Raw genomic sequence first — 14835 nt, 5'->3', positions numbered from 1 at the left:
GTGGTGTGTGGTTCATTTTTAAGAAATTATCTAAATGGGTAGGAGAGAAGAGGAACATCCTTAAAGAACTTAAAGGATTTCCTTAGAAATCCACATGTGCATTAGTTTTGGGATGAATTTAGGCAGGTGGATGGTGCAATGTCATCTATTTGTGTCCTGTGCCTTTTCTGTAACATGTTGACTGCTGTCCTTAGTCTCATAATCTTGTGACCACAAACAGGCAACACTAGCGTGTTGAGTGTAACCAACAAAGTCAGTTCATACAGCAGAAAATGTTTTATTAAATTTGTAGTGTCTTAGCTCAAGCTACTTTTATGTCTTAAGTTACTAGAGTAAGTTTTGGCTTCTCAATTCCTTTATTCTGTTTTCATTTTATGTGGTCATCCAGCAGCCAAAGTTACATAGCTCCAAAGTCATTTTTTGCCACAGATGATGGCCTGCTGCCGTTGAAAACTGCCCTTCTTTAGATTGCAGAGTGACAAGATGCAGTTGTCACTGTGCCGTCTGAGGCTGCTTGTGGTCCTGGTTGCTGCTCCACTGTTACTTATGTTCACTCCAGTCTCACTAGATCCCTTGTCTTTGTAGATGCCAGCCATATTCCCACTTTAAGGACTTTTGTATTGTGTTATTACTACTACTTAATTTTATGTTTTTGAAACAGAACAGGGTCATTCTAAAATGGCCCAGAGCTTACCTTGTGGCCTAGGCTGGCTTTGACCTCAAGATCTCATTTTAGTGTCTTGAGTGCTGGGATTGCAGACATCTGCTACCATGTCCTCTGCTTGCTTTTACTTCTGCTTGCAATACTGGCTTCCTGGTCCCGGGGACTTTTGTGGCTACTTTGCTGACTTTATTTAGGTTTTTGCTAAAACTACTCTTCAGAGACACTTTCTCAGAATGATATATATAAGCAGCATTTATTATTATCTCACCTTGCCATTATTTTTCTTTATAGCTCTTATCATATTATTTACTTAACCTGTTTGTCCCAGTATTGTTTATGCCTCCTATGTGTTGACTGTTGTTTGAGTATTTTGGTTGAATTATATAAATGAGCAAGAAGAAAATTGGTGATGTAGCTGAATTCCTCAGAAGTATGTTTTTCTTTTCTTCAATGTAGAAAATAAAGCTCACAGCAAACCGTTGCCCTCAGACATTGCAGTAATCATGTATACAAGTGGGTCCACAGGAATTCCAAAGGGAGTCATGATCTCCCACAGCAACATCATTGCTGCTATAACTGGGATGGCGAGAAGGATTCCAAGTCTGGGGTATGTCACGGTATAATATAGAGTAACTTAAATTTGTACCTGTTAGAGCACAAACACTTGTGCCATTTTAGTAGGTGGCTAAGTTATCCCCAATTGTCTATGAAAGTTCTTAGTCAACTAATGGGATTTTGAAGTTGTATTCTTGGGGCATGAGGGGAGAGTGTAGTGGAGTAGGCAAAAATCAAATAAAACAACAAAACAGCAGCAGAAGTCAGATGAGGTGAGAGGAGTTAAGAACTTGAGAGATGAAGTCATTATTATGCTGACTGAGCTGGTACACCGCACTGCCATTTTTGTTGCCTTTATGCACAGGGCACACATACGTTTAGATACACGCGGTTAGCTGTGAGACTGAGTTTGGGAACAGAGCTGGGTAACCTGAGCAGCACTTTCCCTTTGGACTTTCCTTTGTTGCTCTTCATGCTGTAGATGCTGGGCCAATTCTTGAAAAATAAGCAAATATACATATTTTCTTGCATATTAAGGAATATGTTACAATTTATTACTGGATTCAACTCCTAGAGCATGCATCTGTTCTATGAGAGTCACAGTAGATGCTCACAAACTCTGAAAGTCATCTCCTACGGTGACATCCTGTTGTTGAAAGACGTCTAAGCCCAGCAATCTTCTCTTTGCCTTAGTACTGTAACAGAACACATTCTCTTTGTTTTTGATGGAACTGTAATTTTGTTTCTGTTTCATCTGTACCCTTTCAACAGGGAGCTTCTATGGATGCATAATTATTCCTCTGTGTGTCTAGATGCCTGCTGTAGTCACTGTGGCAGAGAGCTCCGATGACCCTTGCTTTTGTCTGTCATTTCTTTCAGAGAGGATGATGTATACATTGGATATTTACCCCTGGCCCATGTTCTAGAGTTAAGTGCCGAACTTGTGTGTGTTTCTCATGGATGCCGAATTGGCTACTCTTCACCACAGACTTTAGCAGATCAGGTAAGTTAAGCATATAAAAACATTGAAAGGATAAGTTTATCATATGCTTTTGAGCTAAGAAAGCCATTAAGATTTTTTTTTTCAAGATAGGCTTTCTCTGTATAACCTTGGTTGTTCTAGAACTCACTCCAGATCAGACTGACCTTGAACTCACAAAGATTCAACTGCCTCTGTCTCCTGAGTGCTAGGATTACCATCTGGCTTAAGTTAAAGATATTTATATAGGTTACCTATTTTATGTTTTGTAGTCTTCAAAAATAAAAAAAGGAAGCAAAGGAGACACATCCATGTTGAAGCCAACACTGATGGCAGCTGTTCCGGTAAGAATTGCCTGTTAATATCAAACATTCAAGATGTTCTGTCAGCCACAGGTGATGGAGTGGTGATGCCACTTGAAAACGAATTGTGACTCTACTTACAATTTTTAAGTTCTGATAGACTTTCTCTTTAAAATGACTTATTGTCTTGGCAGTGAGGTAGCTAAGTGGGTAAAGCACTTGTTATACAAATCTGAGAACTTGAGTTCAGTTTCTAGAACACATGTAATGGTGGAAGGAGAGACTCAGTTCCATGCAGTTGTCCTCTGACCTCCACATATGCACCATGGCACATGCACTCAAAACTTCCCTACATCATATGTGTGATAATTAGAAGTATTAATCATATGGGTATGACTTAAAAGTGAAGATTGTTCATATAATTAATGGACTTACTTATATGTACAGGAAATCATGGATCGGATCTACAAAAATGTCATGAATAAAGTGAATGAAATGAGTAGTTTTCAACGGAACTTGTTTATTTTGGCCTATAATTACAAGATGGAGCAGATTTCAAAAGGGTGTAGTACTCCGCTGTGTGACCGGTGAGTAAAGCCACTTCTCTGTGTTAATGCCAGTTCATGTCAACAGCCCAGGGAAGTGAGGCATAAGTAGTGCATTTAGTTTACCATGGGTGTGGTGGCACAGGCATGAAATCCCTGCACGTGGGAAGTAAGGGATGATCCAGCATCCAAGGCTGGGGACTGCCGAAGTGGTTCAGAAAGGATGGGTGTTGGAAGAGTGTGCGAGCTGAACACCAGCGCCCCCTTCTGGCCTCTGTGTGTGGGGCCACACATGATCTTAAAAAAAAGTTCAAGGCCTGACTGGGCACCATAGCAAGTTCCAGGTCATTTTGGGCTGTATAGTAAGAAATTCATTTGAAAAGTCAAAGGGACTGTAATAATCCACCCTATCTAAGAACTGGAAAATTTCAGTTATTTTGCTGTGCTTAATCTTGTTCTTACATATTTATTTATTTCTATTTTGGTTTTTTACAGACAGGGTTTTTCTGTGTAAGTGCCCTGGCTGTCCTGGAACTTGCTCTGGCCTCAAACTCACAGAGATTCTCCTGCCTCTTACTCCAGAGTGCTGGGATTAAAGGTGTCTGCCACCACTATCTGGCTATTTGTTTAATTTTTTATGGGAATATAAACACAGTTTTCAGATGCTTTACATTATTTTTTAAAAACTTTTATCTATTTTAGGGCGATATGTATAGGTTGATAACGGAAAGTATAATAAATGTTTTTCTTTTTGAAGATAGGGTCTCCCTTCTGAGTGCTACGGTTAAGAGATGGATAGCTCAGTTGACAAAGCATCAGCCTTAAGGTGTATGCCACCACATCTAGCCTTTACAACTTCTAGAATGATTGATACACAGTCTTCATCCTTTTCAAAATGTTTAACAAATTCAATTTCCATAGCTTCGGAAACTAACCCCAGGGTGTGCTACACGGGAATCGAGTGCCACCACAAAGCTACATTCTCAGCCCTGCACCTCGACTTTTACTTGAGTTATAAGCAGTGCTTATAACTCAGTTATAAGCACTTGTGTTTTTCAGAAACATATCAAGTATATATTTGAAATACTTTCTTTTTAAAATTTCTCTCAGATAATTTGCCATATTTTCAAAACCATAATAAACATCTCAAAGCTTGAATTAGATATTTTTAAGAGATTGCTGTATATAAAATATGCATAAATTTCTAATGAATAAATGCAAGCAGAAAATTATTTTGCTTTTAATAAATTACTTGAATATGTGGCATATAGTATGCATTTATAATACATTCTCTGATCATAAAAAGGTATAGTACTATAAACAATTAAATAAGCTGATTTTATATTTGAATATTATATGAAAATAACTGAGAGGAAATGACATTTTTCTTTGCTAGTTGTACCGCAGACACTTAAGACAGAAAGAGTGGCTCAAGATAATCTCCTGAAATGGCTGTATCACTTTTATGCTAATTAATTCCAAAAGCTCCATATAACAAAACTGAGAGATTAAAGATTTGGAAAATCCCATTTTGCTGGCTTAGTTACTTTTATATTGATGTCAAGAGGCACCACGACCAAGGCAGTTTATAAAAGGAAGCATTTAATTGGGGGCTTGCTTATAGTTTTAGAGGTTTACTCCATGGCCATCATGGCAAGGGACATGGTGGCAGGCAGGCACCCGCTTGCTGGAACAGTAGCTGAGAGCCTACATCCTAATCCGAAGCAGCAGGTAGAGGAGCCAACTGGGAATGGTGCTGGTTTTTGAGACCTCAGAGCCTACTCATAGTGTCACCCCTCCTTCAAAAAGAGCACAGCTACTAGTCCTTCCTAAATAGCGCTAACAACTGGGAAGTAAACTTTCAAGTATATGAGCCTGTGTGGCCAATTTTCAAACTACCACTCTGCTTTTCTATTGATATTTTTAGTTTTGTTTTCCGGAATGTTCGAAGGCTGCTGGGTGGAAATATTCGCCTTTTGTTGTGTGGTGGTGCTCCACTTTCTGCAACAACACAGAGATTCATGAATATCTGTTTCTGCTGTTCGGTTGGTCAGGGGTATGGACTCACGGAATCAACTGGGGCTGGAACAATTACAGAAAGTAGGTGCTGTCATCTGAGATGTCCCCTTTGTGTCTGTCAGAGGCTGGGGCTAGCGTAGCCAACCCCTCCCCCCAATTTGGTATGAATTACTTTGTAAAAATACAGGAGTAGTCAATGTTTCTAGGCTTTAAATGATGTTAAAAACTGAATATTTGGGAAAGAAGTTTTGCAAGAAGCGTTGTTTTGCACTTTTTATTTTTTCCCAGAAGTTAAAAGACTAGTGTTGTTTTTTTTTCTAGTTGTTTAGGCACCAAAGCTCAGATTTAGTGTTTATGGGATTATATATGTGTAGAGAGAAACACATATATAGGTAGACATTGTGACCCCAGTGAGGTGGTACGTGGCGGTGGCGTGGAGGGACCCACTTCCATCAGTGCTTCAGGGGGAACCAGTGAGCTCTGTGCATCCCTTTCGTAGAAGACCTGCTTTGCATCACAGTACTGGAAAAACTGATCCTTCTACTGATTTTCTAGATACGCAGACACTAAACCTGTCAGCTGAACATTTCTTGGGTTTGTCGAGAGTGCTTCAATATGCTACTCTACTAATTTTGTATTACTTCTTCATCTTCCTGCTCCTTGAAAGGTGCCTGTGTTTTGAAAGTTATTTGTAAATTGTGTTTGCAAGGAAACAATTGCAAATGCATGTATATGCTTCTTTGAATCTTTATTTTTCTTTCAGCTAGGCTCCCACTTAGTAGCCCAGGCTGGCTTAGTTTCATAGCAATTTTTTTATCTTAGTCTCCTCAAGTGATGAGACTGTAGGTGTAAGCTACGCCATGTGGCATAAATAAGACTTCATGTCATGTGATCTTTGAGGAAGAATCACAGCGTACTAGTAACCCATCATTCTGGGGTCCTGCTCCTAGATTCTGGGAGCGATCAGTTTTCTTTTGGCTCTAAGCTGTTTGAACCTTAAGTAGGGTATGATAGCTGAAGGTGAATGTGAAAGGTGTAACAGCCTTGAAATAATGACATAGGCGACGTTGTCAGCACTACAGTATTCTTAAGACCCAACAAGGAAGTAGACTGTGTGTCAGCTGCTGTGCTGCACTGTCCTGTAAGGTAGGGGCTATCTGCTTATGAACGACGCATCCACTTACGTGAGTGGGCTGTGTCCTGAGGATGTGTGAGGGGCAGAGATTCTGGGGAGTTAGAGGAGGTGTACCTGACTTCACAGACCCTCAGTTGCTAGCGTGGACTCCAAACCATCTAAAACTTCTTTTCCAGTGGTTGTAACAGGTGTCTCTCTAAGAGAAGGTTATTCCCATGTACCTGGGTATGTTTTATTTCCTGAGGGCCTCTCTTTTGCTTAAAGTCTGTTCAAAATGCCTTTAATAAACCCCAAACTTTGCTTCATAAACATAACAAAATCAGTTTCAGTAATAATTCAGGTCTTAAAAACATTCTCTGACCAAGCAGTGTACTGAGAATCCTGTATCTCTCTACTGTTGGCAAGGATTCTTTTGGGGATGGGGCGGCTATCTAAGGGTTAGAATAATCGTCATTTTAAATCACTTTTTCTTCCTTTGCCTTTTAGTGTGGGACTACAATACTGGCAGAGTGGGGGCACCATTAGTTTGCTGTGAAATCAAATTAAAGAACTGGGAGGAAGGTAACAACTTATTTTAGTCACAGAACCTTAATGTTATAAGATCGAAATGAGAAATGTGCTCTTCTTGCTTTTATTGCATATTTTAGATTGTAAAATTCTAGGTGTACATTTTGTTGATTACCTGTGTTTTATCTAGAGCTGAACAAATGTACTTAGTTTGCCTGCTTCAGAATTGATTCTGAAGAATAGAATTATTTTTATTTTGCTTGCTATTATATATATATATGTATATATATGTATATATATGTATATATATGTGTGTGGGGGGGAGTGGGTGTATGTTTATGTATGTGGAGGCTAGATATCAATCTTGGGTGTCATTCCTCAGGAGCCATGTCTTCCTTTTTTCTGAAACTAAGACTGTGGGTTGGTTAGGCTGGCTGGCCAGTGAGCGCCAGGAATCTCTCTCTACCTCCTGAGTGCTGAAATTACAAGTATATGTGACTTAAAAAAAATGAGTTTTGGTAGTTGACCTCACATCTTCTACTTGGACAACAATTGAACAGTCTTCCTAGTCTCTTGCTTCTCATTTTATTAAATATATTATGTAAAGTAAAAATGATAGCAATTTGAGAAATACACTAAGTGAATAATGTTACTAAGTTAGGAGGGCCTACAAAGATGATTCATCCATTAAAGGCACTTGTCTCTGATCCTCAAGATCGGAGGTCAATCCTTAGAACCCACAATGCTGTAAAATGGAATTACTGACAAAGTTTTCTGACCATTACACACATGCTATAGTTATTGTGTGCATGCATAGGTGCATATTGTGTGCTTACACACACACACACACACACACGCACACGCACACGCACACGGTGGAGGAACAGGGGAAGGAGGAGAATAAAGAGTGGTCATAATTTCACCGTGTAGAAGAAAAAAATCACATTTATTCCATGTGGATTTTTATATTTTTGCTTTTTTTCTGAGGGCTTCAAACAAAGTTTGTTTAAAAAAATACTATAATTCTATAAAAGTTTTGCTAGTATGATATATAGACCGGTAGAAACTTTGTCATTATTTTGTATAATAGGTGGAGGATGCTGGAGTTTAGAATGTATTTTTTTCTTGGAATAGTAGCTTAAAAGCATGGATGTTCTATCGAATAACTGAAAGTTGTCTCTGGCTTAGCCACTGCTTAGCCACAGTGTCTACTTCATTTCCTTTGGGGACTCTACTTGGTTGAAGTAAGATCTATACTTAGAAACTAATAGTTTTGGATTTTTATGTAATACTTATATGGTTTATTTTGTGTTTATTAGGTGGCTATTTTAATACTGACAAACCACATCCCAGAGGTGAAATTCTTATTGGTGGCCAAAATGTGACAATGGGGTACTATAAAAATGAAGCAAAAACAAATACTGATTTCTTTGAAGATGAAAATGGACAGCGGTGGCTCTGCACGGGAGATATTGGAGAATTTGACCCTGATGGTTGTCTGAAGATTATTGGTGAGCCATTTAGCCCTTTCTTTCTTTTTTGATTATCTTATGTGTACAGCTGTTTGCCTGCATGTATGTATGTGCACTACATGTGTACATGATATCCATTGAGGTTGGGAGAGGGTGTCAAATCCTCCTCTGGAACTGGAGTTACAGATAGTTGTGAGCCACCATGTGGGTGCTGGGAACTGAACCCATGCCCTCTGCCAGAGCAGTACATGATCTTAAAAGTGGAGCCTTCTCTTCAGCCCTTGAATCCTTTTTTTTGAAAGTATTTCCCAAATGACTTTACAGAGAGGTGCCTGTGTTTAGAGAAACTGTTTAATAGCGAAGAGGGTTCTTATATCATCCCCAAAATACACCATTTTAAAGAGGGACCAAGTGTTCTTAAAGCTTGACATTTTATGAATAAGGTTGTAAGACTGTGCAGCTGCAGATTTGTAGTCATTGTTAGTTAGTATCAGTCATTTGCTGTAGTTTGTAGGTACTCCTGTCATCAAAGTCTGACTTAGTGCATGGAGGAGTTTTATTCGACTTAGAGGAAGGAGTGGGTGAGTAGGTGAAAGATTACTTATCAAAGCAGGAATGACTCAAAGACAAGCACATCACCAAAAGTCTATCCCAGCATGTGAGAGCTCACAGACGCTGCAGTTCATGAGCTTCCTGGCAGATTGACAAGTTGAAGAGGTCTCTTGGCAGCTCAGTTGGTCTGGTCTGAGCGTCTTCTGGGCAGCTTGGCTTCTCTGGGAGTGTCTCTTAATAGCCTTTACTGCTTATATAAGCTTGAGGAAGAAGGAGTCTAGTGCATCAGGGACTCCTAGAGCAGTGGTTCCCAACCTTCCTAGTGCTGTGACCCTTTAATACGGCTCTTCAGGTTGTAGTGACCCCCAAACATAAAATTATTTCATTGCTGCTCTAATTTTGCTACTGTTATGAATCGTAATGTAAATATCTATGTTTTCTGATGTCTTTTATTTATTTATTTTTTATTATCGTTTTTTATTTTAATTTTAAATAGCTTGTTTTACATGTCAGTCCCAGTTCCCTCTCCCTCCCCTCCTCCCGCACTCCCCTTCCCCCCTGTTTTCTGATGTCTTATGCAACCGCTGTGAAAGGGTCATTTGATCCCCCACTCCAAGGGGTTATGACCCACAAGTTGAGAACTGCTGTGCTAGAGCTTTTGTGTTATTTCCTAAGTGAGCTTACCTTCATAATGTCTGAGTCATGAGGCTCTTCCCTGCAGGGTGGAAAGTATTATTGAGTATTTTATCTTGTAGGAAATAGCTGCACAATAGCTGGTCATACCATGAAGGCCAGAGGGAATTCCTTTACATCAGCTCTGCATCCCTATTTCATGTACCACTAATAGATATGTGCCTCAAAATGTTTTCTGCCCATCTTTCCACACCCCTACCTGTTGCCATCCTCTTATAAGGATTTCCTTTTTGCCTCTGTGCACCTCTCCAAACCTTTTTACTTCCATCAGGTGATGGGGAAGCATCATTGCTCTAAAAAACTCTTTAATGGCTGCTAGAAGTTTAGTTCAAGGTGTTTCTTTGCCCAGCCATCATTCCGCTCCTGCCTCTTTTAAATTGTTTCCCTCCTCTTTTATGCTCTAGTGTTTTCACTGACATGGCCCTTGCCAGTGCTGTCCCACCTGGATACTTCTTACTCTTGTCATCAAAACTCAGGTCCCACTTGGAGGAATTCCTTCCAAATCCATAGGTTGGCTGTGCTGTGTGGATGTTGTTTTTCTGTTACTCTTTTCTCTAGTTTGCTCATTGCCTTGCACAGCTGCTTTACCTGCTGGGTACTAGTGAGTGCCAGGAACATATCAACTCAGTAGAATATATTGAATTTCTGAGGATGATGTTCCTTAAGTAAAACTTTTTCCACTAAAAATTTTATTTAATTGTAGAAAATTAGGATCTGATTTTATAGGGTCTGATTTTATTATATAATCTCAACTTTAGGACAGTCATCAATGCTTAGTGGAGAAAAGTTTTAAATAACTTGGTGCAGTATTTCTATGTGCTTAAGGTGTTAACTACTGTTCTCAATGCTTCTGCCTTTGTTCTGTGCAGATCGTAAGAAGGACCTTGTGAAACTGCAGGCAGGAGAGTATGTTTCTCTTGGGAAAGTAGAGGCAGCTTTGAAGAACCTCCCACTGATAGATAACATCTGTGCGTATGCAAACAGGTAAGCACGAGGAGTCTGTGCAGAGTGTGTAGAAGTTGATGGGTATGCCATGAGCAGTTGCAGCCCATATGGACCACTGTGAAATCATCCTCGGACTCTTCTGACTTATGGGCCTGCCACCTACGCTTTACAGCTAGTGAACTGGATTTATTTATTTAAGAATAACTCCAAACCTGGTGGTAGTGGTGGCAGCATACACTTTAATCCCAGCACTAGGGAGATAGAGGCAAGCGGATCCCTGAATTCCAGGCTAGCCTGATCTACAAAGTGGGTTTCAGGACAGCTATACAAATAAACCCTGTCTCAAACAGCCCCCCCCAAAAAAAAGAAAGAAATTCCAAATGTTCCTTTCTTAATGGTCTGCTATTTCTTCGGGTTTAGGCTGGCCTTGAATTCATGGCAGTCCTTCTGCCTTAGCCTCTCTAGTTCAGGGTTCACAGGCTTTCTGCCCATAAAGCATACAGTTTTGTATTTTTCAAAACAGTACCTGTCATTGTGCATACTATTCCTTTGGTGATACAAATTCTTCATCAGAAGAAAATGAGCGCTATCGCGTCTCCCTCCCTCCCCAGGGTCTCTCAGTGTAGCACTGGTTGCTCTGAACTTACTCTGTAGACCAGGTAGGCCTCGAACTTGGAGATCTACCTGCTTCTTCCTCTGAAGCACTGGGATAAAAGGTGTGTGCCACCATACCTGTTCATCACAAGATTTTGACCTGCTGCTACATTTCTTCAGAAACATAATTTACAGGTTTTGCCTTTTTTACCTTGTTTCCAAGAATGTACTGATCATTTCAAATAACTGGGAAAAATGTAATTTTTCTTTAAAAAATGTGTACATTATATTACTACTTATAGTAGTTAGGCACACTTAGACTTTATGAGGTTTGCTTGCAGTGAACTCTGTCAGAGCTTTCAAATGTACTAAGTGGTAAGAGGCATTGCATGAGGTAAGTATGATGATGATTTTTATGTATGTTCCTAGTTTTTCCAATAATAAAGAGTTGGTTATAGAGTGCCAAGGTAATTGGTTACATTAGTAAGCATGGTGCGTGCTATTTTGGTCCTTTCTAAGTTAGCCTTTCTGCATTTCAGTTACCATTCTTACGTAATTGGATTTGTTGTACCAAATCAAAAGGAACTCACAGAGCTAGCTAGAATGAAAGGATTTAAGGGGACTTGGGAAGAGCTGTGTAACAGCAGTGAAATGGAAAATGAAGTCCTTAAAGTGCTTTCTGAAGCTGCTATTTCAGGTGAGTGTTCTGGTAAACTTATTCTTAGAATTGAGATGTGAAAAAAATATGCATTTATTTAACCTGTTATGCTATAAGGGCTATAATGTAGCCTTTGCTTCCTGGAAACTGTTTCCACCATTATTTAGGCTCTTTAGGGGACATTCAAATATTTGCTCCTACTAAACTGATTTATTATTTTTTTTTTTTTTGAGACAGGGTTTCTTTGTGTAGCCCTGGCTATCCTGGAACTTGCTCTGTAGTCCAGGCTGGCCTCAGAGATCTGCCTACCTCTGCCTCCCAGGTGTTAAGATTAAAGTCGAATGCTGTTACTGCCTGGCTCTAATCTGATTTTTAAAAATAAATTTCAAAAATTTATAATTTTCTTTTAAAATGCACATATGGCACTATTATAATAATAGTTATGTAATATGGAATTTATCAGTGTCTTAGTTCTTTTCCTGTTTCTGTAATAAAATGCCCTGCTAAAAGCAACTTAAGGAAATGTCTGTTTTGGCTCACAATTCATTGTGATAGGGAGATCATGATGGCAGAAAGCTTGAAGAAATTGGGTACATTGCATCCATATTCAGGAAGCAGAGAGAGGTCAGTTTGGTTTTCACTAGTTTTCATCCTTTTTATGCTACCTAGGTAACGGTACCTCTCAGAATGGGCAGGTCTTCCCTATTGAGTTAACCTAATCAGGATAATCTACCATAGGCATTCTCAGAGGCCCATTGTCTAGGTAGTTCTAGTACCAAGCTGGGATTTGTAGTCTCTTGGCTTTTCTTATCCTTTTATTTAGCCTTTGTGTTCGCCTTTTTTTTTTTTTTTTGCTTGCCTCTGCTGTTCTCCAGAGCCCTGCTGTTTCCAGGGCATGGTAGTCCTTGGAAAAGGTCACTAGTACGCTATAGGATATATCTTCTATATCCTTTTTTTGTATTTTAAAGATTTGTATTAGTTTATGTTAATTGTATGTTATAACAGGTCTCACAACATTTTCATATGATGTATTTTGGCTCTATTCCTGTAATACTGTCTTTCGATTCCTCCTCTTCCTAGCTAGTTCCTCTTCTTCTTTCTTTCCTTTTGTATTCTGGGTGAGGTAATTAGGGCAACTTTTATAGGAGCATGGATGAAGGGCTCTTGTAGGAGCAGGAGCATCTTACTAGTGGCTACCCCACTGGAGAGTGGCTCCTGCTCTTGGCAAGTGTTCACAGCTGCCTGAAGGCTTCTTTTCTTTCTGTCAAAGACTGATATTGTTTGATCAGTAATGTGTGTCTGTGTCTAAGTGAAATACTAAATATAATAACAAGCATTGCATTTCAGTTTTAAATATGATTGTAAAAAATTTTAATTTGCATTTTCCAAATGTGGTAATTATTTTGGGCCATTATTTCAACTCTGATTGTTTTAGAATTAATGAACTTGAAAATAATTTGTAACATTTTTTAGTAACTTAAAACTTTGACTAATGCTAAATTGATTTAGCATATATCTAATATTAATGCTACTATTAATGAATATTCATTAAACATATGCATCTGGCATGTTTTTCTGGTATAGGGACTTGTACTCACATGCACTTATTCATGCACAGACACACACAAATGAAAGCTAATAAAAAAACCCAGATACTGCTTACTTATTTTTACACGTAAAAAGTTTAATGCAATGCAGTGAACATACCATACAGCTTGCCCATTTAATGTGTGTAATTAACATGGTTTTTATATTCAGCAGCTTGCACAACTGTTACCATAGTCAATTTATATCACCTATCTCTACTCTTAGAAGGGGAAATTTCCATTTTCCTTTCTCCTTGGTCCCAGCCCTGGAGGTGCGTGGTGTAATGTGGTGTGTCCCTGTCCAGCGAGTCTGTATGCGCTTTTGTCTAGTTAGTGCTACATGCTGCACCTTTCAAGCTCAATAATGGGTTGGGTACCCACATGAATGCAGTTATTTTAATGACGGAACTGCCTTCCATTTTATACCTATGTCATTTATTTAATTTATTCTCCTATGGGTAAATTAATTTGTTTAGTGGTTTTTGTTATTATAGCTCTCATATGTTTCAAAATTGTGTCTGTCTGAGGCTCCGTAGTGAGACTGACACTGAGAGGTTGCCTGTTGCTTTGGGTATTTGGTAGGTATGTCTCCAAGAACTGTGCTGTTTGCTGAGAACTTTGACTGCATTTCTAATGAGTGTGGGTTCTTACTGTTGTGTTTTCTTTTGCCTTCATCATCTCAGCGAGTCTGGAAAAGTTTGAAATTCCAGTGAAAATCCGTTTGAGCGCTGACCCATGGACTCCTGAAACTGGTCTGGTGACGGATGCCTTCAAGTTGAAACGTAAAGAGCTTAAAACACATTACCAGGCAGACATTGAGCGGATGTATGGGAGGAAGTAATTAGTTTTGGCATCGGTTTGTTAAAGTGAGCTCAGATCAAATAGGAAAATACTTGAAATGTGTGTCTCAGGCCGAGGCAAACTCCATTCCTCATATTAAACCCCAGATGTTACTTCTCACTACATCACCATTTTTAACTGACAGGATTAGTAAAATATTAAGACAGCAAACTTGTGTCTGTCTGTTTCTTCCCCCTCCTCCAGTTTGCTTTGGCATCTGTGACTGAGTTTGTCAATAGGAGAATTTTTCTGAATCATACTGGGGAAGCAGTGATTTTAAAACCTCAAGTTTTTAAACATGATTTATATGTTCTGTATAATTGTTCAGTTTGTAACTTTTTAAAGTTTGGATGTATAGAAGGATAAATAGGAAATATAAAAATTGGTTATTTGGGGGCTTTTTTACTTGTATTTAAAAACAAGGGTATCAATGTGAAATTATGTAAATTTTAAATGCTTATGAATCAAGTCACTGTTGAACAAAAGATTTGTTGCTGTGTAATTATTGTCTTGTATGCATTTGAAAGAAATAAATATACTCAGACTTATGTTTTAAGAAATTGAGACTTTGCAATACATGCTTGATGTTGTTGTTTTTTATATACTTACGTTTTCTACTGGGGAAACGGTTGGGTTGGCACTGCCTGAGATGAAGTAGCAAGAGAGCCTTGGAGTTCGGTACAAAGCTGACACAGCAAGTGCAGCACCAGTAGCTTACATCAGCGCGTTCAGTGCTTGTCCTGAGCTTCTCAGACTCACACAAAGGTACATGGGCACAGTCTGAGTAAC

The 14835-nt window shown here is 39.0% G+C and overlaps 1 protein-coding gene across 5 annotated transcripts in view; it reads left to right on the top strand.

Moving 5' to 3' along the window:
- The window catches only part of Acsl3 (acyl-CoA synthetase long chain family member 3), a 46725-nt gene extending 32115 nt beyond the window's left edge, over nucleotides 1-14610 (top strand). For all 5 annotated transcript variants that reach the window (XM_005070441.4, XM_021227350.2, XM_021227349.2 and 2 more), the window contains exons 6-15: nucleotides 1121-1271; nucleotides 2099-2222; nucleotides 2471-2542; nucleotides 2948-3087; nucleotides 4973-5145; nucleotides 6686-6760; nucleotides 8026-8217; nucleotides 10293-10407; nucleotides 11502-11659; nucleotides 13890-14610. In XM_005070441.4, the coding sequence (XP_005070498.1) occupies nucleotides 1121-1271; nucleotides 2099-2222; nucleotides 2471-2542; nucleotides 2948-3087; nucleotides 4973-5145; nucleotides 6686-6760; nucleotides 8026-8217; nucleotides 10293-10407; nucleotides 11502-11659; nucleotides 13890-14047 (1358 nt within the window). In that variant the 3' untranslated portion in view covers nucleotides 14048-14610. The remainder of the gene's footprint in view (nucleotides 1-1120; nucleotides 1272-2098; nucleotides 2223-2470; nucleotides 2543-2947; nucleotides 3088-4972; nucleotides 5146-6685; nucleotides 6761-8025; nucleotides 8218-10292; nucleotides 10408-11501; nucleotides 11660-13889) is intronic.
- Nucleotides 14611-14835: the final 225 nt, after the last annotated feature.

The sequence above is a fragment of the Mesocricetus auratus genome, unplaced genomic scaffold, assembly GCF_017639785.1.
Source record: "Mesocricetus auratus isolate SY011 unplaced genomic scaffold, BCM_Maur_2.0 Super-Scaffold_100010, whole genome shotgun sequence".
Taxonomy (NCBI): Eukaryota; Metazoa; Chordata; class Mammalia; order Rodentia; family Cricetidae; genus Mesocricetus; species Mesocricetus auratus.
This window is presented reverse-complemented; position numbering and strand designations above follow the sequence as displayed.